A 27,460-nucleotide genomic window follows, 5' to 3' on the forward strand; every position below is an offset into this window, starting at 1 on the left:
AAGTGTAATTCACTTTTTTTCTTTTTGTTTTGTTTCTTTGTGTTGAAAAATTGTTTTCAGTAGTACATGCAAATACTTTTCATATATATATATATATTATTTTTTTCGGTTCAAAAACACTTTTCAAACATATTTATCCAAACTAGTTTTCAGATGTAGATCCCACCTAATACTTTTTAGTTGTCAAATGTTGAAATGCCTTTTCAAAACACAAAATGTAAAACACTTTTAGAAAACTTATCCAAACACATGTTGTGGGATGGATTTGCTAGTTTACTAAGCCGGTGGAACTTGCCCTGGTGCATTGGGGGGACTTCAACGCTTCTCACTTTTCTAAGTGAGGGATCAGGTGAAGCCCACTTCAGTCTTAGCTATGGTGGAGTTTTCAGATTTCATTTTTGAGTAAGAGCTTATGGCTATTCGTCTTGTAGGGGTTTTTTTACGTTGTCAAACAATAGAGATCCGCCCTATTGGTCTAGAATTGATAGATTTCTTGTTTTCCCTTAATAGGAAGCCCAATTTCTTGACTTGACCCATAAGAAGTTGGCTAGATTGTGCTCGGATCATTTTCCTATCCTATTTGACTGCGGTGGCCTTCATGGAGGTAGAAGGTATTTTAAGTTTGAGAATATGTGGTTAAAATTAAGGGTTAAATACGTTTTTGGTACCTGTGGTTTGAGAACTTTATTTTTTGGTATTTGAGTTTCAATTCGATCACAGATGGTATATGGATTTTAGGAAAAAACGGGCTTGGTACCTTCGTCTATTTTTCCGTTCAAAATTTAACAGATTGCCACATCAGCACTACTTAACACCCCTAATATCGTGATGTCACGGCCACATACTTTTCTTGTCTCTTTTTTTTTTTTTTTTTTTAAAAAAAAAAATGAAAAAAAGGAAGATGAGGCCGGTGTGAACGCTGGCCAAGTTGGGGCCGGCGACGTTCTCAGAGGCACTGGTGTCCTTTGATGCCGGCCTCCATGACACTTTTTATGCTTATGTTGTGTAGTAAATTGGGGGTTCTCGAGTGTTTGGACCAAAAGGGTTTTGAAATTTGTTGGTTTGAGTCAATCTGAGAAGTGGGGTTTTGAGGTATAGAGCTTGAGATTTGTTGCTTGCAAGTGAATTGCATGACGAGTGGACATAACATTACAAATGGGTTTGGAAAAACCTGTCTGGCTCTAGCCAATGTGAGTAATTGAAAAAGGGAGTTTTCGGTTGTTTCGGGTGATTTGGGGCTTAAATCTGTAGATGGGTATGGTAAAAATATGGCTGGTGAAGATGGGGATTCAAAGTTTGCAAAGCAAGTGTTTAGGAGTTGGGAATTTAGCCAAAGAGGAATGTAAAACCTAGTTTGGAGTAGATGATAGTGAAAAGGAGTAGTCTTCTATTCGTAGTAATATTGGTACTTCATGGGAGAATATTACATCCGTTGTTGCGAACTTACTTGATGCAAGTAAGGAGGCATCAACTTTGTTTGACGACAGTGTCCAACTTGTTAAAGGTGACACAGTACAGCAAAGTGTTGTGGAGGTTGGTGATGCAACATGGGATAGTTGCATGTCTAATGTTTCGTCTGATCCGTGACCATGAACTTGTGGTCCGAGATCCAGATCAAAAAGATGGAGGCTGGCGTCAGAGGACACCGGTGTCCAAGGCCGGCGTTCTCCGAGGACTCCGGCCTCATCTTCCTTTTTTTCATTTTTTTTAAAGCTTTTTTTTTTAATTAAAAAAAATAAAAAAAAATAAAGATATATATATATATACACACACGTGGCAGTGACATGGCGAATAGGGACAGGTGTCGCGATATTAGGGGTGTTAAATGGCGTTGATGTGACTGTCCGTTAAATTTTGGACGGAAAAATAGACAGAGGTACTAAATCTGTCTTTTCCCAAAACTCGGGTACCATCTACGATGTGAAATAAAACTGAGGTACCAAAAAATAAAATTTCCAAACCTCAGGTACCAAAAACGTATTTAACCCTAAAATTAAAAGGTTTTGTAGATAGGGTGAAACAATGGTGGGCTTCTCATCACTTTCAGGGTTCTCCAAGCTCTATTTTTGGTCGCAAACTTAAGGCTTTGAAAGTTAATCTAAAAGTCTAGAATGAGGAGGTTTTTGGCAATGTAGAGAGAAAGAAAAAGCTTCTTTTGAAGGATTTATGGGTCCATGAGGATTTGGAAGAAGGGAGAGTATTAAGTGAGGATGAGAAATTGAGGAAGGCTACAATGATTAATGACTTTCAAAGGACAACTCTTTTGGAGGAGGTAAGTTGGTAAATTAAGGGTGTTGTGGTTAACGAAGGGTGATAATTGCACTAAGTTCTTCCATCAAGTGGCCAATTTGAATACGAGGAATAACTCCATTGAACAGTTGGTGGTTAATGGTACGGTCTTTTCGGATCAGTTTGAGATTAGAGATTACATTGTGTAGTTCTACGATAGCCTGTTTACCCAACGGTTTAGTTGGCGGCCTAAGTTGGATGGCCTTTCTTTTGATTCCATTGGGGTAGAGGAGGCCCTTAATAATGATAAAGTCTCGGGCCCTGATGGTTTTACAAAGGCGTTTTTTCAAACTTTTTGGGATGTTCTTGAAGTAGATATCAAGATGTATTCCATGATTTTCATAATAAAGGTATGTTTGAAAAAATGTTTCAATGCCACTTTCATCACTCTTATTCCAAAGAAACCTGAGGTCATCGATATTAAAAACTTTCAGCCTATTAGCTTAGCAGGTGAAGTTTACAAAATTGTTGTCAAAGTTCTAGTTATCAGGCTGAAAATGGTAGTGGAGAAGATCAATTCCAAGCCTCAATGCTTTCATCAAGGGTAAGTAGATTCTAGACTTTGTTCTCATTGCCAATGAGTGCCTTGATGGTAGGATTATATCTTGGGAGCTAGTTGTGCTATTATGCAATCTAGATATCAAAAAAAGCTTATGATCATGTCAATTGGGAATTTTTGTTGTATATGTTGAGGAGATGTAGTTTTGGGTAGAAATGGTGTAATTGGATAGCGCATTGCATTTTTCAGTGCACTTTTCTATATTGGTGAACGGTACTTTGAAGGGTCTTTTTTCAATAGTTTATGTGGCTTGAGACATGGAGACCATTTTTCTCCCTTGATGTTCGTTATTGTTATGGAAGAGCCAAGTTAATGGTTTCTGCTCTAGTGAACGGGCGTTTCTTATCAGGTTTTTCGATGGGGTCTAGGATTGATGATACCTTTAACATCTCTGACCTTTTGTTTGCTGATGATACTTTGATTTTTTTTGTGGGGCAAATCTAGATCATCTCTGTAACTTGTGTTGTTTGTTCTTATGTTCCGAAGCAGTTTCAAGCTTGAGGATTAATTTGGCTAAATCAAAGTTGGTCTCAGGTGGCAATGTAAATAATGTTGAAAAATAGATGACTTCTAATTTAATCGTGTGTGTGCACAATGTGTAATAAAATAATGTAAAAGTGGAATTTAAATGACACAATTATTTTGTTAACGAAGTAGAAACTCAATTAAGAGAAAAACCACTCTGGGGCAGCCAAACCCAGAAAATTCACTATTAGAAGACAAAGCTAGTACATAGACAGTAACACTCACATACCCGTTGCAGCGATCATATTTAGCACTCTGACACGTAACCCAACATGAACGTCTTCCAACTAAGTCTCCTACTTGAAGGGGTCTTCTATGGATTCCTTTACCTTAGGGCTCCTTCCTAAGATAGACTTCAATTAACGAGTACAGCAACAACACACAATGGCAACGGCTTGAGAGCTAGCGGATCAACACATTATCTCCCTAAAATATACTCTTTAAGCTCTAAAGAATTCAATATTAAATTCTGTAAATAATACATGCCTAGAGGCCTCTATATATAGGCTACAGAAGACCTAAATCGACTCTGATTTGGTTTTCTCTAGGCGACGTTCGGACGCAAGCTGAGGCCGTCCAGACGGTGAACTGAACAACCTGCTTTCCATAAACGCTGAAATTCTTTCCTGAATAAGGCTGCGTCCGGACTGTGTTTCCCTAGCGTCTGAACGGTGTTTCCCTAGCGTCCTGACGGTTGCACTTCAGTTGCACGTAATTTCCATAATGAGGACTGGTGTCCGGACGGTGTTGCCCTGACGTCCGGACGGTTGCAAATTTTCTCCACGTCTTGCCTTATCAAGGATAGCATCTAGACGGTGTAGACCTGTTGTCCGAACAGTTGCAATTATCTTTCCATATCTGTGTCTGTGAAGGACCTTTTACTTGTCGAACACTAATTGGCGTCCAGATGGTATTGCCACGTCGTTCGGATGGATACACTTGAAAGCAGGATTCTTCTCAAACTTTTGAAGGGCATTGGACGTGTTGCTAAAACGTCCGGACGGATGCAAGCTTGAACAGTAGACACTGATGGGCGTTCGGACGCATGACTGGGGCGTCCGAATGGAAGCTTGGGACCCGATTTCTTCTGACTTGGAAACTGCACATAATCTTATTTGAACTTTGAGAAGCACATTTCTGAAACGAAGACTCTGAAATAAATGGTATCCCTGAATATAAGCAACATTATATAAAAGTGATTTTTGTCAAACAGAATGCAGTTAATCACAAACTAACAAATGTTAAAGATCTGGTTAGCATCTTGGGTTGCAGGTTCTCTTCTTTACCTATGAAATATTTAGGCCTTCCTTTTGGAGCTTTGTTCTAGGTCAAATCTAAGGCATTTTTGAGAAGATAGAGCGTCGTCTGACTGGATGGAAGAGAATGTATTTGTTAAAGGTTGGGAGGGTTACCTTAAGAACTTTATCCAATCAGCCTACCTACTTCATGTCTCTTTTTTCTCTCTTGATTGGTATGGCCAGTCGTATAGAGAAGTTGCAACGGGATTTATTGTAGGGTGGCATTGGTGATGAGTTCAATTTCACTTGGTTAGCTAGTCTAAGATTTGTGCTCCGGTCTCTAAAGGAGGGTTTGGCGTTCGAAATTTAATTTTGTTCAACCGAGCTCTTTTGGAGGAAGTGGCTTTTGGCGGTATGTTCATGAGAGAGAGGCCTTGTGGAGGATGGTAGGGGATTATAAATATGGCAGCTCGTGGGGAGGATAGTTTTCAAATGAGGTTCATGGGCCATATAGGGTGGGGCTATAGAAGAATATCATGAGGGGCTAGGAGAGTTTTTTAGTCACTCTAGATTTCTTCTTGGTGATGACTCTAAAATTAGATTTTGGCATGACATGTCCAAGGGGTTGGCTTGAGTGGTAAGTCACTTGACCTTGGTGTCTCATGAAGCATCAACCTCAACCCCCTTTGAGTGCAAACAATTCTTTAGGACCATGCCCGCAGGTAAAAAGCCCGAGCTTTACCTGACTTGTGTTAAGGGGGCGGTTTGCATGGTGTCTTGGGGATCTAGTCGAGGTGAACTCCTTTTCTTTGGAGGAGTATTTGGCAGAGTAAGGCTCATTTGAGAGTAGTGTTATTTGCTTGGTTGGCTACTTTAGGGAAGATACTCACTATGGATAATCCAAGAAAGCGTCATGTCATGGTGGTTGATTGGTGCTTTATGTGAAAGAATAGTGGGGAGTTTGTGGGCCACCTTTGACTCTATTGTAAGATGGCTTGTACTCTTTAGTACACCATCTTTACTTTTGTAGGATTGGCTTAGGTTATGCATAGACGAGTAGCAGGCTTTTTTGCTTGCTGGAAAGGGCAATTTTGTAGGCTTTGGAATGCTGAAATGTGGAAGATGGTTCTATCTTACCTCATGTGGTGTATTTGGAGGGAGAGAAATGATCGGAGTTTAAAAGACCACGAACGGACGGTGGAGGAATTAAAAGATTTTTTCTTCAAGACTCTTTACCTTTGGACATGTGCCTTTGGTTTAAATTTTTTTCTAGCTTTCATGTGTTTATTGATATTTTTCTTCTTCTTCTAGCTAGGTATATATCTTGTACATACTTCTTGTGTACTTGGGTTGCACCTTTTATGCTTTTTAATATCAAAACAAATAAAAGAAAATAGGAATCATGCACAGATCCATTTAGTTGACCAAGTATTCTGAATATTGGTTTTGCATTATTTCAACCTTTGGATGTTGGATAACTTCTACGATTGCTTTGATTATGATTATTCTCGGACTGGATGTTTAAGCTCAAAAAATTGAAGCTTGTTTCTCTGACACATAATTTAATATGAGGGAAATAAAATGGTCTGCCTTAGTTCCCATCCTGTTGTCACATCCGTCTGTTTTCACAATGCTTTTTGCAACTTTATTACCAGTGGATTGCCTCTTCATCACTTCTACTCTCCCGTTGCTGTCATCTGCACTATCTTTAACAATGTCATGCACTTGCTTGGATCGTTGAAATGGGTTTAGGCTCTCATATCATTTTGCAACATAGCGAGGGAGGAGCTTGTGTTTGCTTGTCAAAGTTTTAGTGTAAAATGGTGTTCTGTTTCTATCGTTATATTATAAGGGTGTTTTTGTAATGATGAAAAGTAGTTCCCTGTAGAGCATATTAAGAGGACATTTATGTACGATTTTCCTAGATCTTTTTTAAGTTATGGCCTCAGATCAGACACTGATGACATTTTAAGGATGAAGCATTGCATATGGTGAGACATTCACCTATAGGGCAAGAGTGTTTTCATTGGATCATTTTGAGAATCCTGCAAACTGCCAGTAGTCTTTGGAGCATATGGAAATGGAATCACCACCCCTCATTTACAAGGGGTGGTGAGTAAATGAGTTGTATTTACTTATAAAGATTCTTGGAAACTAGAAGTTTTAAGAATGGGTATGGCTTAGGTCATGTTTAGAAAACTAGTTCATATTGCCATTCTTAATCTCCAGAGGCTCTTTAGTCAGATGATACGTGCTTCATTCATTTACAACAAGTAGCTGGAAGTAGGCTGATGTGATTTGAATCTTTCTTTTCTTTCCTCGTCTTTGTCCTCTTTCTTCTTGCAGACCCTAATGTCTTTTACCATTGTACATAAACCAAGTCGGTATAGTAGTCCGATCTAATCTAATATCGAAGCTTTTTTTTTTTTTTTTTTATCATCAAAGAAGGTTTATTGCTTACTGGTATTAGGTGGTATATTTTTGTTCTAGTGCACTGGTTTTGATGATCCAGAAATTGACATCTTTTTCTTCCTCTTTTGTATGTTTTATAATTGATTTTTCAATTGATACTAAAATCTTATATATGCTACAAAGTTTTTTTTCTTTTTCTTTTTAAGAAAATTGGCTAAAAGTATAACGTAAATTGTTCATGATTAGCATTCTTATCTCTTTGTTTTGTTTCTACAATCAAATATGACCTAGCTTTGCAATCTGAAGTCTAGTTACCGTTCTGAAGAAAATAATCTAATTAAAGACCAAAGTATGTGAATTCCAATTTCAAGGTGAGCTTATTTAGAACAATATTGTAACAGGAACCTCATGGCATGGTAACAATTGGGGAATTTCGACTGCCAGAGGCTAAGGCTGGAACAGCAATGTACTTTGATTTCCCTAGGCCGATATCAACCCGCAGAATTTCATTCAAACTTCTTGGAGATGTCGCAGCATTTGCAGATGATCCTACGGAACAAGACGATTCGAGTTTTTGGCCGTTGGCATCGGGCTTGTCATTGTCCAATAGGATTAAGTTGTATTACTGTGCTGATCCTTATGAACTTGGTAAATGGGCTACTAGTCTTTCGGCAATTTGAGTGTTATTTATGCACGTAAAATAGTGTCTGGGGATTGACTGGGAGGCTTGTCATTGTCCACTATGGTATTGGTTGTGGTTATATTGTTTTTACTTTTCTTCAGCTTGTAACATTATATTCATTGATGTAATAATAACAGTGTTGTGAAATTACAATTGCTTGACTGTCTCCACTCTTTGGAATTAGCCTGCAGCAATGTACTTGAACCAACACAAACATAGTCATTCTTTTCAGAACCATATCATGCTGTTATTTATTTGTAATTTACCTCGTTGAAAGTAGATAGCGGAGATAAATTTTATTTAGTAGATTGTTATACGACCGAGATAACATTACAGTGAAAATCAACATTTGGATTAGCAATGGCTTATAAAAAGAAAAATCAAGAGTTAATTTTGACTACTCTGTCATTCTAGTTGTATAACAGTTTACTAGATAACATTACTCAATGACACAAGACCTTGCCAATAGAATACAAGTGTTAAACATTGAGTTCCGGCCGATAGCACATGAGTCCAAGACCCTTTTTTTCTTGGAAGAAACCAAGCCATGAAATGAGAAATCAACATAGAGTGCTTATCCAATATGGTGCGCATATATCCCACATAGAAAACATTAAAATCTTTGGAGCAGAAGAGCTCAAACACCACAATGCTCCTTGATAGGATTCTGAGTTCCCTGACCCTTCTCTGATCTGACATATCCAATGTGATCAAGTGGTTTATACTGTAAAGGGTGTTCAGCGTCGACCAGCTCTTCCGATATGCGTATTATCCCTTCGTTGAATGTAAAGAGCCCGAAAAAATGTATCGTATTGTCTTCGTTCATGACAACTCCATGTTTGCAAGGCCAATCTGTCATTGCTCCATGCCTATCCAAGCAAAAACATGCATTCCCTAGATTCAGATTACGTAAGTTGAAATAATTTAATTGAAACAAGAAGAGAAAACAAAGGATGAAATAATTTAATTGACACTACGATGAACTTTTTACATAATCATGTAAGCATCTTCAACAATAGACTCTATCCTCCAATCACATGGAGGATCTTAGGATCTTTGTTGAGGATGATGGAAACTACATATAAAGAGTTATCTTCTAGAATAATTAGATTCTGTTTGGGGTTGTCTTGTAAGAGTGCCTGACATATGGTCTGAGAATCCTAGATGTTATTTCTTTTGGAAGGTGGCAACTAGTATAATTGGTTAAAAAATAAATCTCTTAGTGCCATTTAGCAGATTAGAAATTGAATCTTACCTTAACCAGAATCGAAGGTTTTATGGATCGGAAATTTTGAAGTATCCCTAAATTGGGAGTTTAAAGTTTTCATGGATAGGAGACTGGCCCCTCAGGCAACTCGGTCATTATTTTTTGAGAAATCATGTCAATATCATTTTACTTTTAGCTCACAGTATTTAATTTCATAAATATGAGATATGAGTTTGAGCCTATTTTAAATTTGAGACCCTGGTCAATCGTTGGGTCAACTAAATAACTGAAAATACAATTATACCACTAGAATTAAAAATAATAATAAAAAAAATAAAAAATAAAAAAATGGATGGTGGGGTGACGACAATGGGGGCTGGTTGACATAGCTTAGCCACTCTAAGTCTCTAATTTATTTGGTTTCTGCCAATTTTTTTTTTTAAAAATAAAATAAAATAGTAATGCTACTTTTCACATCCATTTATTACATCTATTTCACATCAACTGACATGTCGTATTTTAAGTGGCTTCTCATGTTAGTCAATTATAAAAAATAAAAAATAAAGGCGAAAAAATCACTTAAAACATGCCTCACATTAGCTAGTGTGAAATGAATTTAAGGTAGCAATACTCTCAAGTTTTTGATACGAGGGTATAATTGTATTTTTATAGCTATTTTTGTTAACTTTGTTAATGTCCTAAAATAGGAAAAAGCTCCCTACACAATTTGTGCACAACCACTCACATTGATGGGACCCATATAAGTGGGTGGGTCCCACCAATGCAAGTGGGTTGTGCACAATTGTTGTGTAGGGATCAGTTCCCCCTGAAATATTCAGAAGCAGTGAAAATTGTGTTGCGTGAGGGGCTATGTTTTGATAAAAATACAAGATGCCTTTTTCATGTTTAAATAAATGGCTTATCCTTTTGGTTTGGAAGTATTTGAGTGGATATGGTGGTACAAATGAAGTATCAATTTGCCTTTCTTCTTTTTGGATCGGATAAGACAATCAATATGTTATAATAATACAGACATACATATATTAAGGGATTGTGGTTTCACGACTTGTTTAATAAGCATTTCTGAGGCCTTCTCCCCATAAAAACAAAGGGAGAACAAAACTATTAACTAATATAACATTAACACCAATGAGAAGGCACAAAACCTGACCTCTCCACCTTTACAAGTCCTCATGTCTCCAACCCTCTCCCTCGATATTTTATGCACTTAATCAAACTCAAGAAACAACAATACCAAATTTTTAGAATCATGGAAACTGAATAGTCATAATCATCAGGATAAAAAAAACCACTTCGTGACACTTTTGGGAAAACAAGGGTGAATTTGGGGAGATTAGCTGCTAAAAACCACGTGCGTGACATGTGGGCGGCCTCCCGTCTGTAAAGACGGATTTTGTAAATGGAATGCCTTCATTGACAATTACAGAAACTTGGTGTAGGTACATTGGAGGTAAAATCAAAAGAGAGGTGCAACTTCGGGGAGTAAAATGTATTTTTTCCCATTTTTTTAATTATCCCAGAGGCTAGAGCTTGTAAGTGGTCTTCTATAAGAACCCAAGAGTTATTAAATACGAGCATGATACAGTTTTCTTAGCATATTCATCTTGTATAAATTTTATAAAGTCATGGCTCCCTCGAAGCAGAACAGGTCCTAAATCCTTTAACACAACCGAGTCCATACCAAAGTGGTATCAGAGCCTAGGCACGGAGGATAGGGTGCATCAACTTGAGCGTGGACGACAGCTATTCATGGAGAAACAAGTTTGGTACCGACTACTTTGTCAGGAAGGCAGGGCAGTCTCATGGGAGGAGCTAGTCGAGGGACTCAATGCACGGTATGGAACATCACCCCAATTACTTAACCTAGTCCCACTGCAAGGGGCATCCAGCAAGACTGCGAATATCTTCTCATTTGAGAGCATCCCAGATCATCTTCAAGCTCTCAAATTTTGGATAGGATTACTGACAAGGTTCTTATTTAAAGATGAATAACATGATCAGACTAAAGGTAACAAATTTGCAGTTTGGTCATGCAACCAATAGGTGCACAGAGATGGCGTGATATAGACTTGCTTAGTTGCTTTCTTTCTGTAAAAGGAAGCATGAAAAACTTATCTTTTATAAGTTACCGATAGGAAGATCAAAGCTTGAGAATCAAAAATTGGATCTTGATGTTTCATGAAAACCTTGAGAAGCTAAGTAAATAAATCCGAGCCCAGTTAGTACTGAACTATATACAGAGCAATGCGTTGGGATTAGAGCTTTGCAAATTGCTAGTGGAAATGAACTGAGTTCGTTTCATATATAATTTGAGCAATGTACACAGCAGTATCAGCAACCAAACTAGTCAGAAATATGCACAAGTAGTAGTAAAAAAATCAACTACAGTCTTCATGCAATAGCATTTTAACAAAGAATATCTTTTATTTCCCTTTCAAACTGAGCAACAAAAGAGAATTCAAATTATGAATCCAGGAAGAATCCTGCCTCACTGTTTTTCATTTGCAAAAGTGAGGAGATTCAAGCCCAAGCCAACATCTTAAATTGAAAAGTTTACACTATGAAGGTAAAACCATCCAATTTTCAACAAATAAAATCGATAAGAAGTTTATTTACAGCAGTTGAGCAGATGTAGTCCACACCTTAGTAGTGACAAGTGAATAGCGTGCTCCTAAATGCATGAGCTGAGAACCACAATGGGAGCGTAGAGCCATTCTTGACGGAGTACATTTCTTTCCACACTCGATTATTCCGCTGATACACCAATACCTGCTTATGAGTTGCTAGGAAAACACATTCACCTGTCTGACTTATCGGGAAAATGCCCGGAACAAGTCCTCTGATACATCTAAGACTCACCCTATCCACCAAATGCCATTCCTCCCTCTCATAGTCTTTCAATACCCAAATATTCATCCAAGCATCTGAAATCTGCAACACGGACAAGCAACCATCCGACTCCAACAAATAAATTCTATTCCCAGCAGAAACACTGCCGACTTGCTCTGGCAATGGCATCTTCCTCCATATGTCACAATCCAAATCAAGCACAAGAATACAAGAACAACTACCTGTCAACCAATGCAAAGAGCCATTCACAAACACAACTTGATTCCGATTCATGTGCGTAAAATGATCATCTTGAAAAGATACAAACTTTCTCCATTTGTTCGACTCCGAATCAAAAACCAAACATATAAAAGTTCCATCCGACCTTTGACCAAAAGAGCGGTGATAGCCCGCTAACACAACCTTAAATTTCTGACTCGACAGATCGCATGCCAAACCAACCAGAATGGCCTCACCGTCAGGGTAAAACCGTGTCACAGGCCTCTCTCTGCTCCTAGGAAGCAACCTAAACTCCCTAGTCATCGGATTACAGATATAGTAAACACCCTTATCGGGAATACTAGAGCAACACAGCAAGCCATTACATGAGGCTCTAACCTTAACTCTATCTTTCAAGAAATCCAACGAAAATTCAGAAACACCCCTCAGATTATCAACACAAATCAAACTGGATTTCGATTCTGATGCCTCTGAAACCTCAACCAATACCATAGGGTTCTTAACAGACAATTCGTTATAGAGCTGGACAAAATACTTATCCGAGGACAATCTGTACCAAAGTTTACACACGGTTTTGCTTCTGAATAGGGACTTCATCGGCAATCTTGAAAGAATTTGAAGAACAACTTCGTCCGGGAAAAACCCATCTCCTCGTGAACTCATAATTATCAAATTCCCAGGAGAAAATAAGTAAAATTTGAGATACCCAGATGTGAAAATCAATAGAAAGGTCCGAGCTTTGCTTACCAGATGAAAATCCCGTTACGGGTATTCGGCGAAAACTCATTTGATGCGCGGGTGAATCTAAGTGGGGCTTTTCACTTTTGGCCTTATGAGCTCGTCATTTTCTTGGCCTCGTTGGGCAGATTTATTATACTATTTTTCTTGTCCAAGCCCCAAGCTAGGGCTGGGGGCCTGAGACTTTTGGGTTAAGAAATTATTGGAAGGAAACTCGAAGTTCTGCAAAGCAGAGTGCATACAAAGGAAGAGAATCTGAAAGGAAACTCGAGAACCGGAGAGAGAATATGCCAGTGAATGAAATTATTATGGACCAGTTTGATTAACGGTTGTGATTTAACATCAGAGGCAAATTCGGCTTGCGGACCCTCACCGCATTCGCTAATGGGGGCCATAGGCGCTGATGATGAGGTCAGGCATAAACTAGTTGGATATCCAATGAATTAACAGGACCGGCTCTATTTGGAAAAAAATAAAATTAGATGTTCGTCTAAGGCACCCGATTAATAAATATTAATAAAAAATGTTCGAAGACCTAATTATAGTTAATATTTTTTAATTAAGGTTTTAATTATAGTATAAGTAATTAAAAAGGCATTAATATCATTTAATTCCCCAACATTCTATTTTTGAATTAAGTCTTAAAAAATTGATTGTATTAAATAAGAGAATCAAATAATATTAAAGACATTCTTAAATAAAATTCATTTTCTAACTTTAAACGTTCTAATTTTGAAAATAATTAAGAGAATGAAAATAATAATAATATTCAATTATATTGTGGGTAGAGATTTTTTGAGCCTTGTGATGAGTATTGAATAGCCAAATTTCTAATCAGAATTTAAAAAGACAATAATTTTGCATCTTAAAAAGTGAGAAAATTAATTTATATATATATATATATATATATATATATATATATATATATATATATTTTTTAAAAAAAAGGCGTCCCTTAATCTTGTCGCCTTAAACCTCAAAATATATCGATTCAGATTTGAATGAAGAAGAATGTTAGAGCTTCTTCTAGTGTTTTTCTGATGTCTATCTAGAAGGACATAAATGTAATAAAAAAAATAACATCTATGTCATTCTGGATAATATGGATACAATTTTTTTTTTTTTATTACATTTATATCTTTCTTTCTTTTTTTGAACAAATAGCATGTGCTATCATTAATATTGCAAACAACCCTAGGGCTTACAACTTGAAAATAAGGGACAAGACCCCCTATTCTCTAAGTTAGAAGGATCTGGCTTAGTAAAACAGCTGCCTAAGCAGAAATACAAATTTTACAAGAATGACATTTGAGCATCTCTTACAATAACGCTCACTCTCTAAAGAAATATGGTTGATCTAACAATTAGCCAACAAATATTCCTATAAAATTTGAACCAAACACAAGCAGACTGTGACCAGAGAAACATGAGAAGAACACAAAGACAAAACAGGCAAAAACACCAAAACAAGCTGCCAGCAGTGGGTGAAGGAGGCCAAGATGCCGGACGGCGGCGCGTGTAACCGGTTGCCACCGTGCCCGACCTGAAAAAGGCGGAGCGTGGCCCTCGCGCGCACCAAAGAGCAGAGAGCTCCCAGGCGCGTGGGCACCACACACCGATCACCGACGACCTACACGATCGGTCGACCGGAGCTTGAGGCGGCATGGGCGGAAGACGGCTGGGAACACAGCTGGGAGCGCGTGTCAATCAGAAGTCGACGGAGAAGTGTAGATCTGGCTTCCAAAATCAAAGAAAAATGTGAAAAAACCGGCCAAAAATACCTTGTCGATGACACGTTGGTTTGGCCACTCTCCCATAAAAGACATCTTGAGATGAACAATCCTGCCAAAACGAAAGAAATAACAAAGAAAAGCAAATAACAAACCACCATAGCCCAAAAAAGCTAGGGGAAAAGGTCAGCCACCACCGGATCTAGCCGGGAGAACAAAAGCTCCACAACTCTAGAGGTTGGGAGAAAAACTAACCCCACTAAACCAACCCAGGGGGAACAAAAAACACCCTGACTCACGAGGAGCCAGAGGGAAATCACCACCGGGAGAGGGAGGCATGACCACCCCTCCCGGTGAAAACCATGCTCACAGAGGAGGGGCTCTAGAGATACAGTTCGCCTTGTACTCTTATCATCATGTTGAATTAAAATTACATTTATATCCTTTCGGACGGACATCAGAAAATTACTATAAGGAGTTCTAGCATTCTTCTCAAATGAATATGGCAAACTTCAGAGAAGAATGTGAGTTACAATTTACAAATAATAATAATAATAAATAAATAAGAGAAGACTTCCACGTGGCAGTCATTAACCAATACTTCCACATTAGCCTTTTTTGTTCTAGAAAAATTCAAAATTGTCAAATATCTTCTCAACCCATAATCGTTCCGCCATCAAAATTTGGAGCCCTAGAAATTTTTAAGCTCCAACCATAGCACACTAGCCGCTACTTCTAACTACTGTATGTCGCCGCCGAGGATGTCGAAAAAATTGTTAGAAACTTTCGTAAGACCACAATTTTAAAAATAGACATTGTAAATGGAGGGTGCCAAAAAGCTTATATTCATATGGATAAGATTGTACTTAAGTTATGCGGAATACTTAAGATCGCAACATATCACCACGCTACGCAGCCAACATTTACGACGACCCACTCTATTGACATTGACTTGATAATAATCTTTTTTCATTTGACGGCTTCACTTACTTATTAGTATTCGATAGCTTAATACTATGCTCATACCTACCAAACATATTTTAATATAGCCTATATATCACCTCATCCGTAACTTGATTATAAAGATGCAACCTATTCAATTTCATACTTGACAAGATGCACCTGATCTCATACTTGGCAGGTGGTCGGCTGCCTGTGATAAGAAATAATAGGAATCCAAAGGCTTCTATTTATTAAAAATTAAAAAGATAATAATAATAATAATAATAATAATAATAATAATAATAATAATAATAATAAAATAGATAAATTGACTTCTTCAAGGGGATCAACGTCCAATAAACCACTTCGAAGGGCCAGGCCTCTGTAAATTGCTGATAGCAATTGGCTGAAATTATTCTTCAATAGAGTTGATCTACATCTTATATATTTATATAACAAAACAAGCCTCATATAGTATCAAAATAAAAGCAAACGTAACAATCAAGCATGTTTAATAATAAAGTAAAATCAAGAGATATCAGGAAGGAGATCAAGGGATCTATTCGAGAATCCCATCATGCCCGTGGTGCATGTGCAATGGTTGGTGTTGTTAGGGATTATGCCTAAAAGCCAATTTCATTTGCATGGCATTTTCTATTTATTTAAAGTTTTTTATTTTCTAAAATTTATTAGAACATTGGGTATATCACTATATACACGTGCGTGACATTTATTCATACGTAGTTCTTAAGTTACATTAAATATGGAATTTGATTTAGGTGTGCTAATGAGATTATTACACAATATGTAAGTCATAATCACTTATGACTTATAAACCTTAGATCATAGTCAATAATGAAACTGAGTATTCTATTTGAGAAGACTATAACATATAAATTATGATGATCTATATCTTAATCATGATAAGACTAACATATCAATTATGATAATCTATCTTGACTATAGAAGTGGAGACTTTTGATCGATATGTTGGTGTGGTTACGGTGCACTTAATTGGACCACGTGAGTTGTTATTATATAAACTACTGTCAATTGAATAACTTGAACTTACAAATGCTTATATCATTAGTTCTAAATTATGAGAGAAATGCGCACTCAAAAGTGAAGTGGATGTCACTTTACTACATTTAGGAACGAGATATTCAAAGTCAAAATTTCGGTGTGTTGGGTGATTACACGCAGCATTGTGAGAACATTACTCCTCAATTATGGAATCTATAATCACTTTGATTTTAATTAAAGAAATATGAAATATATATCTCATTAAGATAAATTTAATAGGAATTGATTGTTCTAAATCTTTAGCCGAAGTATTTTAGTAATGAGTTACTAAAACTAAATACACTCAATGAAATATGATTTTTAGAGTATAAGAATAATCAAGAGATTAAATCGGAACTCAATGGTTAAGAGATAGGGAAATAAAGTGGCAGTACTTTTCACGACTTTAATTTTACTATGGATATTTTATGGAGGAGTCAAATACAAATATAAGAAGTCAATGAAAGTTAGGTTAATCAAAATAAATACTAAAGTGCAATCACAACTTTTAATAGAATAAATTATAATTAACAATAACCTAAAACAAGTAATGAGATGATAAGTGTTATCGGCTAATGTTTTTTACTTGCTTCTTGGGACTTCTAAGGGGATATATATCAATAAGATTAACATTGGGCATTAATAATTGCAATAACTATAGAGCTAGGGTTAGGAAGGTCAATTACTTGTACGATGTAATGTCTGTTGGCAACATATATTGAGTTGTAAGCTCAATCTTACTTCTGTCGTGATTAAGATTATAATGGATGAGGTTACGTCTAGTTTTATTGTTGTGTTGGCCGGCCGGAGTCACATGGAGATCAAGGGAAATGATCCTCCTGCAGGTTTGAAAAAGCTACGTGGTTGGACTTACGCCACCCTCCAAAATCCCCGCCAAATGGAGAAATTTTACTTTCAGAGTAGAGAGAGAAAAATTAAAGATTGATTGGTTTTGTTTTGACTCTCAGTTTGTATATGACCACTAGTGAACGAAGATATTTTTTTTTAACTTTGAAAGCTATTAAAATAACATTTTGCAACCAAGTAAATGATGAGTTTATTGTGGATAATTTGGTTGGTTTGTCCATATTAAAAGAGAAATTGCTTAAAACTTCAGTTCAAATTTATTATTAGATATGATAGAATACATATATAATATGCAAAAAAAAATAAAAAAAAATAAAAATATAGAATAAAAACGTAGCATATAGAAAGAATATTTGATCTTTATACTTATATTTACATAACTCTAAACCAAAAGTCTAGTTTTTATATACAGCTAGCTAGAGATCATTTCCTAAAGCGTTTGTGACATCTATTTTTGGTAACAACGCGCATGCCTCTAGCATATCAGCTAGCAAATCAAACGAACATTGAGAAAGATTCTTGTTCTACCTTTTATCTTGCCTAGCTACTACACATACAAGCCGTGAGAGCCGCCCCTGCCCTCACCCTTAAGTTCTCAACCTCACCACACACACATACACAAAGATGCCTATGGCCGTAACAGCAGAGATGAAGGCCAAAGCAGAGGTATATTACGGGGATGAAATTTGTAGAGAGAAGTTCATGTTGTTGCTGTCAGAAATGGGGTTGCCGGATGGTCTGCTAATCTTAAAAGACATAGAGGAATGCGGGTACGTGAAAGAAATCGGATTTGTGTGGCTTAAACATAAGCAGAAGAGGGAGTACAGGTTTGACAACGTTGTTGTCTGCTATGACACAGAAGTCACCGCCTACTTCGAGCCCAAGAAGATCAAGAACCTGACAGGTGTCAAAGCCAAGGAGTTCTTGATTTGGATTACCTTGAGCGAGATTTATGTCAAGGATCCTCCGGCAAGGTGGATTACCTTTAAGACTCCGGCAGGTTTGTCCAAGTCTTTTCCAATATCGGTGTTCGTTGGAGGAGAAGGACATTGAAGAAGCAGAGGAGGGAAAGTAATGGAGGACATGGACATGCAAGTGTAATTAAAAATATAATATTATATATATGTATGTATTAATGATTTATTGATCGATCCTTTGTTTTGATTAATTGTGTATAAATAATGATTTTCTTCTTGATTATTATTATTATTATCTCCTACGAGTTATCCTTTGGTTTCTGTATGGTGTGACAAAGAAGAAAAGAATATGCTTCCATGTTATTCTCAAGGAATATGCTAATTGCAAGTGCCATCCAAATTCTTCACGCAACCGAAAGAGACATTAATTTTGGAAGATGACGTACGTTGCAGTGCTGCAATGCAAGATCTCTGGTTGATGATCCCAAAAGAGCAAGATGCTCCTTGCATGGGAAATAGACTACAAGCAGATCGAAGCTGCAGGTTTGGAATATATATATATATATATATATATATATATATATATATGATTTGTCTAAAAGAGTTCTTAATTATAAGACTAAATACGCTCTTATAAATGAGCAACAGTTTAGTTGGGTAAGATTAGGATAATAAGGAGATTGTTTAGGAGTAAGAGTTGGGTTTCAGTTGCTAAAAATAGTACAAAATTGTGATAAAACAGGCAAAGAGAGAGAGTATTTTGTAATCAATATATGGTATTCTCCCACCCTTAGTGGAGTTGGTTCTCAGTTATTTTCAATGTGCAATTATAAGTTGTATATTAAGTTGGTATCAGAGCCAACAATGTCATGTGTTGATCCTTGCAGGATTACGTGCTGAGGTCAAAGGTTTATCCTTGAGAAATGAAACCTGCAGAAGAGAAGAGAATGGAAGAGAAGACAGATGAAAGATGAGAAACGACAGTCAAATTAATTAAGAAGCCGGCAGAGGAAAAGAAAAAGGAAAATTAAAGAAGGCTCCGATGTCGAAGCGATATTACAGTACTCTTGAGCATGAACTAGCAAGCTAGCACCTCTGTGGAAAAAGACGAAGTGCCTCAATATTGAGAAAGAAGACAGATCCAAGTTTGTGACTGAATCTCTCCAAAAGATGAAGGGGATCGGAAATTCCTAAAATGGCAGGATCCCATATTTTTCTTCTCCTCACATGGTTGGATTAGTTGTTGTTAATTAGCATACATACAAGTTAGCACATGTGACATAAAAACAGGAACTTTTGATGGAATTATATTCTATATATAGAGCTTCAGTTGTTTAATTAGGAGTTAGGACCAATTAAGTCTCATTGAAAGAGAGCTGGTTAGTGGATGTAATATGATGAGGGGGGGGTATTTGGTTTTGCCTACAAATTCCTGGACAATTAGGTTTCTCTAGAAGGGCGGAAAATGTTAGCCCACAAGATGTTCAGCAATAGATGTTGGTAGAAGCTAGCAGGTTTGGAGTGCGTAGGATTTGTCTAGAAGAGTCTTTGTAGGATTCAATAATTAAGTTTTGATGAGCAGTAGATGGTAGTCCAGTTGGTTGGTTGTTTAGAAGAGTTCTTATAAGACTAAATAAGCTCTTAAGAGCAATAGTTTAGTTGCAGCAGGATTAGAATTATGAGATTGTTTTGGAGTAGGAGTTTGGTTTATATTATGCCCACGTAATATAGACAAGGATCTACTTTTAGTCGTGATCGACTAATGTTATATGGTGGACAAGTATTAACCTTCCATCTACCAAAAGCTTATGTGACATGGTCCTCCAATAAAAAAACTCATTTTCATTCACCAAATGCTACGAGGGAATCACGTCACATCAACTTTAGTGGATGAAAGGTGAATACTTGTCAAGTATACATCATTACACTTTAGTTTTGCATCAATCACAATTTTCAAAATTCTTTAACAATCTAGAAGTACAAGGCAAAGAACATATACCTTTGATGCTGCAAATTAGAAACAAATCAATTTTTTTTTTTTTTTTTTTAAAAGTTCAACTTCTTTTATAAAGATAAAAATCTAATATTAATAGTGATCTATCACAAGTTCAATGATAATTTTAAAAAGTCACATTAGTTTTAGGGGACACAAAGGTGACATTTAGTATTAATCATCAAATCCTCTCCATTATATTTCAAATGAAATGAAGAAAAGCCGGATCACGATTGAGATTTTTTTAAAAGGATTCAAAGTCAAAAAATTGCTACATCATTTAGGAAAACAAGTTAGAATTTAACGTATAATATCTAAAAGAAAACATCGAACTTTATCGTCAAATCTCCTCTTCCATCCAAACCCAAATGAGTCAAATGAGTAGAGGTTACGCATTACTCTAAAATATTGGACTCAAAAAAAGCATAGAGATGTTTAATCGGGATACGACCATTTTTTTGAGAATGGTGAGACATTTAGACTGTGGGTATTGTGCTCCATAATCAGAAGAAGAAAATGCTGAAACTCGGGATTTGAAAGCATATGGAATAACTTCATTAGATCCTATTTTTGATGCATGAGAGTTGCCGAATTTATGTTTCTATTGTGCATTATATTTCCAACAGCTCTAAAGAAATCTGAACGATAACTTGCACACAATTGAAGATTTGACCCAACCAAAAAAAGGAAAAAAAAAAGAAAAAAGAAAAAAGAAGGATGAAATAACTTGAAAATTTAGTAGAAAAATAATGTCCCAGATTGTAAATTCGATTACAGTTTGGGCATCAAATTATGGGAAGAAGCAGTGGAAATATCATCCATGGGTAGGGAGGGGTTGACCGGACAAGAAAGAGTGGATGAGGGAAAGAGCCTCGCTGGGCTTGTTGAGAGGTACCAAGTGACCTGCCCCTTTCACTGTCACCAATGTCACCCCTTCGTACTCTACTATCCTCCCTCCCACCTGCATTTTCATTTTGTTTGAGTTAATTTCATTTCAACTTGAAGAGGAAAAACAAATAAATAAATATATTGCTTTTTTTTTTTTTTTTACTTTGTGCTGGACTCCAACACATTTTGCTTCACTCAGCCCCATATATGGTAATTCAAATTTGTAAAACCGGCCCATCAACTTGGAGACCTTTGTTTTATGGTTGAGCCTTGGAAATCGGATAGTAGTCCTTTTTTTATTATTATTATTATTATTATTATTATTATTATTATTTTTTCCTTGAAAACCTTGGGAACGAAGTAGGATAATGGAGCTCAAAGATGGAATTGATTAATCTAACTCAAAAATTTGTTGTTATTAGTAAGGATGAGATCTGAGTTTGCATATTGAGTTTAAGTTGTATATAAGTATAGTATTATATAGGTCAACCATGATTTGACTTATTTAGTTAAATTGGTCAAACTTCTTAATCTTAATTAACCCTCTAATTTTGTGTTGGGTTCATGTCAAATTTTCGAGTCATGCTGAGACGTGAGAATAAAATTATATAAGTCAACCTTAATCCGATCCAACTAATTAAATGTGTTAGATTTATCGACTTTAACTCGCTAAATATTAGTCTTGTCAAAATTTGCTTACATGCAACAGAAAAAGGTAAAGGCCCACCAATAAAATTAGAATAATTTACACTTAAATTTGAATAAACCATGAATTTAGCTGATTGAATTGATAAAGTCTTAATCGGTTAATAGCAATTTTGGAATTAAATCCCATCTATACACAGGAGAAGAGTTTCAAGAAGGAGAGAAGAGAATCTTTCCTCTTATTAACCCCTAAACCTATTCAACTTGGGTCCAATTTCTTTTGAAATTGGTTGGACCCAAGCCACTTAAGCTGAATTTTAATACAATTGTGATTTTTTAAATCACATCAATTTTAAAAGAATTAAAGGATGGTATGTAGTATTATTCTTAGAATTCGTTTAGGTTTACGATTTTAAAAAGTGAAATTTAAAAAAATAATTTTTAAAAACGCAGTTAACAATTTGGTAAAGTTGCAGTTTAGCCTTTAAAATTTTGCGTCTTCAAAATATCATCATTTACTTGCGATTTAAAAAGACAAATTTTCTACGTTTTCAAATTGTAATTTTTTAAAAACACAATTTTCAAATAATTTATTTTTTGCGATTTAGTCTAAAATTACACCCTTTTCTTTTTTTTAATACAAAATCACAATCTCATACGCACGCTAAGTCTAGTTACAGTTGAGATTGAATTCGCTAAAATTGAACATGTATTTCTTGTATCTTGTTACGATCAAGTGTTTCCATTAAGAAAAGAAAAGAAAGATAATTTATAGAATAAGAGAAAGGAAAGAAAAGGGGAAGATAAAGATAATGAACCTGACTGTGGTGGTACCAAGAACGCCAAGGAGACTTGAGGGACAGTCCAAGAGCCTCAATGCAGTAGCGTGACCCAATAACTGGTACTCTGCCATCTGTGTCTCCACTGTCACCAACACCCGAACCCAAACAAAAAAGGAATCAAAATTAAATACAAAAAAGCAACCATCCATCATGTTCATGTTGGACCAAACGCCAGCAGACACGTGACGACCTGAACCACGCCTTCTTACTTCTTTCTATTGCATTATTGTTTCAATGGTCCTCTCCAGTCTTTCACTAAGTGTCCAACCTTTTCTTTTTTTCCCCACCAAGGGAGAAAAGTCATCAAAAAAGATGATTTAAGTGTTCTTCCTTTTCTTTGATATGATCGATTAAGTGTTGACTCTGACTATCTAGGAGGCTTAACTCAAGGGTATGAGAGAATTGTGTGTATGAACGTTGAATTTTTAAAATTAGAATTCAATTATTATTTGGCGTGCGAATTTTGAAATTTGACTTTTTTTAAAAAAAAAATTAAATAAAATATAATTTATTTAAAAAAAAAAGTTCAATAAAATATGATTTATTTTTGAAAAAAACAAAAATCAGAATCATATTCATTTTTTAGAATTCTATTACCAAAACACACCACGATATTGTGCTATATACTCAGATAATATTTTTTTGAAAAAAAATAGAAATGGCAGAAAAAATATGTACCTGTAAACCCATATCTTGAGGCCACCCTTGATGAGTTTGGAGTAGATGGGTAGGATAGAAAAAACAGTGAAATTATATGTCCTAAGGATGGAATTACTGGAAAAAAAAAAATATATTATTTAAAACTTAATTAAGCTTTCAAGCTTTGAAGATAATTAATAATTTATATATGAGGAATCAAATTGAACAGTAAATATATATATGTACGTGGCTCCTTAGCTTTACAGTACTTACTTGCAGACCTTCCATGTTACATTAGAATTTCTTCCCCTAATGCCAGCATGAAGGGATGATTGAACATCTTTTCTGTTGAAATAGTCTTCTGCGTACGTAGAAAAACATGGGTCATAGCCTCCAAAGACTCTTATGCCCCTCAATCCATAATCATTCACCTTTTCATTCATAAATATATCGTGAGTTAATATACTAAAAAGCACTGCTAGCTGCACTGTTCTTATATTATATATAGTTTGTCCAACAAAATGAAAATTTAATTCATGCATGGTACTACTGGTTATCACCTTAGCGAGTGAAGATGTGGTGTTGACGAGACACTTGGGGGCATAGATATTGTATATGTCAATCTCTTGATATTCGTCAAACACTTGGTTCATGGCATTGTTACAGTCTATAGACCAGTAGAACCTCTTAAAATCACACACTTTCTTAGCCTTGTCATAGAGCTGGTCTGATATTACAGCATGGCTCCATGCATATTCCAGCAAGCCCTTTGAATCATAGTAATCATCAGTTTCCGGATTTCCTACCTGCAATATATACATATATAAGATAATGGCTTCCACTGCAATACAATTGAGGTAATTTGTTTTTACTATCGGTCATCTCGGTTGTATAACAGTCGTATAACAACGTTACTTAGTTTTCAGTTTGGCAGTTTACGTACAATAAAACCTTTAAGATTGATCGTTGGGTATTTGGCTCTATCCTTGTTTCGGTCATACACAAGCTCTGCGAGCTGAGGAACGTAGTGGCCTGCAAAATTTGGTGTATATATGAATAGAGTGAGCGAGCGAGAGACATTTCTTACAAATTAATTCGTAGGAAACTCAAACAATTAGTCTCGAAAAGCGAAACATAATTAAAAAAACATGTAATTCTCGAGTCCAGAGAAACGTATCAATATTAGAAGTTGGTTGGTATAAAATTTCTTCGGTTCGAAGTTCAGCTGACTTGCCTGCATAACTCTCTCCTGCGATGAAGAAATCATGGGTTTTGAACTGCGGAAATCTTTGCAGCCAATTCACCAAGAAATTGTAGGCATCCTCAGCTAAGCAAAATAGATTAGATCGAGGTGAGTAACGAGTATATAAATATAATTAGTTAGTGAAGTGAAGGTAGAGAATGGTGAATTAATTACCCACGAAAGCATCATCCAATTTGGTGAGATCAGAAGATGTGTTGGTGTAAGAGAACCCTACTCCAACTGGGGACTCCACAAATAGCAAATTTGCTTCTGCAGGGGAGGAGAACTTTCAAGCTTAAAAACAAGTACGAAGGGCCTTTCTTGTACTTCTTGGCTCTAAAAATAGGAAGGATCAAATTTCAAAGTATATATTCTATGAAAGGACCTTTATTCCAGGCATATTTATTGAAGTGAAGGCCACCTCCATTTTTGTTGACTCTAAGAGGTCCCAACTCAACAGCTGCACCATACCCAATTGAGGAACAGCCAGGTCCTTCAAAACACAAGCAAAAAACATTTCAGTACATGTCTGATAAACAAATAAGGTTGATTTTTTTTTTTTAGAAGTAAATGTTTTGTACACCTCCATTAAGCCAGAGAAGCAGAGGCTTCTTGGAGGAGTGAGATTGAGCTTCAAAGAACCAGTAGAAAAGGGCCCTCCCGTTGTCTCCGTTGACATTGACGTGACCTGAGAAGTGGGAAATTGATGGGCTTGGGGGTTGGCCTGGTAGATTTATTACTCTATCAGATTCCTGGGATTCAGGATACTCTGCCACTGCTTTAACGCAAAATAGATACAAGCACAGGAGAGAGAAAAACAGACATTTAATGGAACCCGGATTGGCCATTCCTTTGTTCCCAGCTCTGCAAATTTGCATTTACTCCCACCTATAAATAGACGTGTGTGTCTGTGCGTGAGCTGGTAGAGAGAGAGAGAGAGAGGAGAAAGATAACACAATGAGTGCAAAGGTATCGTCCAAACAGTACTATTCTCTTAGCCGGCAATTAGTCGTCCAAATTACAATACATATGAGAAAGTTTAGATAGTTTAGGTGGAATTCACCTGTCCGAATAAGTGGTCAGACAAATCAAAAAATTTGTAATTTGCCTTCACTTTTAAGAGAAATACTAAATATTCTAACATTTTTCTTCAGAATTTGGTAACTTAATGTGTCACAATCCTATGAGATTGTGGCACACTTCTCAAAATAATAGATATCATAAAATTGTGACATATCAGGTTAGAACTAAATTTTTGAAAAAAGTGTTTAGATGTCTAACATTCATTTACTTCTAAATAGATGTGTGGGCGTGTCGGTACGTGTGCCGAGGAGAGAAAGAGAAGGGAGAGAACACATTGAGTGTTAAGGTATCATCCAAATTTCAAAGCAGCACCATTCTCTTAGCAGATAAGGATTACGAGCAATTAGTGGTTCAAATTACAATACACGTGAGAAAGTTCAGATAAAACTCACTTGTCTTAATAAGTCCGTAGTTGAATAGTTCAAAATTTGTTTTTCATGAACTCTTGGAGTACAATATATGATCCAAATTGACTAATTGCTGGAGATCCCAGACTCTCTCGAGCTCTTGGCCACCTATATATTTGACCTTTTCAACAAACCGAAGGCCTATGATTGATCAAAGTATACGTTGATTCAGATGGTTGAGGCTGATTGTTTGTCGTCTTTTCTCTAAACCAATCAGTATGCTCCCCTTCCTTCTCGTGAATTAGGGCAGGTTTGGGTCGACATACTTGTTTTTAGGTCAGTTTTTTGATAAAAGAGAGAAAATCTCATTAACTCAAGACAATTGCTTAGGTCAGTTATAGTCGGTGTTAGCACACACACTAGTTGCCAAAATTATAGTGGTCTAAAATGTTATGCATTAATTTCATAAGTTTTTTATATTACATATTGATTCGGTAACTCTGCTAATTCTCATAGGTTACATATCGATTATGTAATTATAGTATTCACGGCCTCATGATTCAACTATAAATAGGCTATTTTATTGTACAGTTTCTATCAAAGAATAAAAGCAACAATATAGCCCTTTGAGTTTTATATTATGAACGTAAATTATAGACTGAACCACGTAAAATTTCTCGTAATTCTACTTTTTCTTTATTTCACTTTATCTTTATTTTTCTATTTAATTTTTTTTTTCTTTCGTGGTGTCAGAACTCTAGGCTAACACTAGTATTCGATCACAATAATCCTGTGAATTTCTTTTTGTTTTATGTTATTGTCTTGGTCTCCATAGTCAATACTTTGTAATTCCGAAGATACAGAAACGGCGGTCGTGGCTCCTCAAGATGACAAATCAAAGGTCGTCGTTCAAAACCAGCCTTAGCAGCCTAGAAAAAGACAACATTTTGGTGGATTTCTCTCAAAGACTCAGCGAAGGAGGAGAAAAAGAAAAAGTAGTTGAAAATATATATAGATAAAAAAGAGGACAAGTTGCCCTCTCTTTTTTTTTTTCTTTTTCTTTTTTTCTTTTTTGGCCCTTTGTTGACGGATTATTTGGTCTATTGTTGACCCAGACCCATCTTTTGACCTTGTGATATTGTTTAAAATTCAGGCACATTTTAGCCTATAGTAGGCTCTTTTTTTGGCCCATAATTAGCCTATTAAAATTTATGGCGCATCTTCAATCACCATTGCCTCTAGTCATCGTTGTCATCTCCAGCAAAAAAAATAAATAAATAAATAAATCAAACTCATAAGTTACATATTTATTATGTAATTATTGTATTCATGGCCTATTCAACTATAAATAAGCTATTTTATTGTACAATTTATATAAAAAAAATAAAAGCAACAATATAACCATTTGGGCTTTATTCCGTAGAACGTAAAATCTCTCATGTCTCTACTTTTTCTTTATTTCGCTTTCACTTTATCTTTATTTTTCTATTTGATTCTCTTTTCTCCCGTAAAATAACTTTCT

General features: G+C 36.1%; 4 protein-coding genes across 6 annotated transcripts in view; 2 read left to right on the plus strand and 2 right to left on the minus strand.

The window, feature by feature from the left end:
• LOC133882857 (probable phosphoinositide phosphatase SAC9) overlaps window positions 1–7,888 on the plus strand; it is a 45,214-nt gene extending 37,326 nt beyond the window's left edge. For both annotated transcript variants that reach the window (XM_062322079.1, XM_062322086.1), the window contains one exon: window positions 7,425–7,888. In XM_062322079.1, the coding sequence (XP_062178063.1) occupies window positions 7,425–7,703 (279 nt within the window). In that variant the 3' untranslated portion in view covers window positions 7,704–7,888. The remainder of the gene's footprint in view (window positions 1–7,424) is intronic.
• Window positions 7,889–11,337: 3,449 nt separating this feature from the next.
• LOC133882894 (F-box protein At5g49610) lies at window positions 11,338–13,035 on the minus strand. Its single transcript, XM_062322129.1, has one exon. The coding sequence runs from the start codon at window positions 12,663–12,665 to the stop codon at window positions 11,577–11,579; it is 1,089 nt and encodes a 362-aa protein (XP_062178113.1). The 5' UTR covers window positions 12,666–13,035; the 3' UTR covers window positions 11,338–11,576.
• A 4,713-nt stretch (window positions 13,036–17,748) lies between these two features.
• Window positions 17,749–18,547, plus strand: LOC133866182 (uncharacterized). Its single transcript, XM_062302944.1, has one exon. It carries the CDS (start codon window positions 17,966–17,968, stop codon window positions 18,392–18,394), a length of 429 nt encoding a protein of 142 aa, XP_062158928.1. The 5' UTR covers window positions 17,749–17,965; the 3' UTR covers window positions 18,395–18,547.
• A 2,422-nt stretch (window positions 18,548–20,969) lies between these two features.
• On the minus strand, window positions 20,970–25,503 carry LOC133882900 (serine carboxypeptidase-like 33). 2 transcript variants are annotated; one of them, XM_062322148.1, is made up of 11 exons: window positions 25,332–25,503; window positions 25,092–25,232; window positions 24,894–25,001; window positions 24,683–24,778; window positions 24,500–24,592; window positions 24,209–24,297; window positions 23,826–24,071; window positions 23,539–23,696; window positions 23,305–23,400; window positions 22,603–22,708; window positions 20,970–21,212 (listed from the first exon to the last, which is right to left on the minus strand). In XM_062322148.1, the coding sequence occupies exons 1-11, from the start codon at window positions 25,384–25,386 to the stop codon at window positions 21,066–21,068; spliced, it is 1,335 nt and encodes a 444-aa protein (XP_062178132.1). In that variant the 5' UTR covers window positions 25,387–25,503; the 3' UTR covers window positions 20,970–21,065. The 2 variants fall into 2 exon arrangements, with proteins under 2 accessions (XP_062178132.1, XP_062178123.1); XM_062322139.1 differs by having other exon boundaries at window positions 25,092–25,503.
• Window positions 25,504–27,460: the final 1,957 nt, after the last annotated feature.

The sequence above is a fragment of the Alnus glutinosa genome, chromosome 1 (genome assembly GCF_958979055.1).
Source record: "Alnus glutinosa chromosome 1, dhAlnGlut1.1, whole genome shotgun sequence".
NCBI lineage: Eukaryota > Viridiplantae > Streptophyta > Magnoliopsida > Fagales > Betulaceae > Alnus > Alnus glutinosa.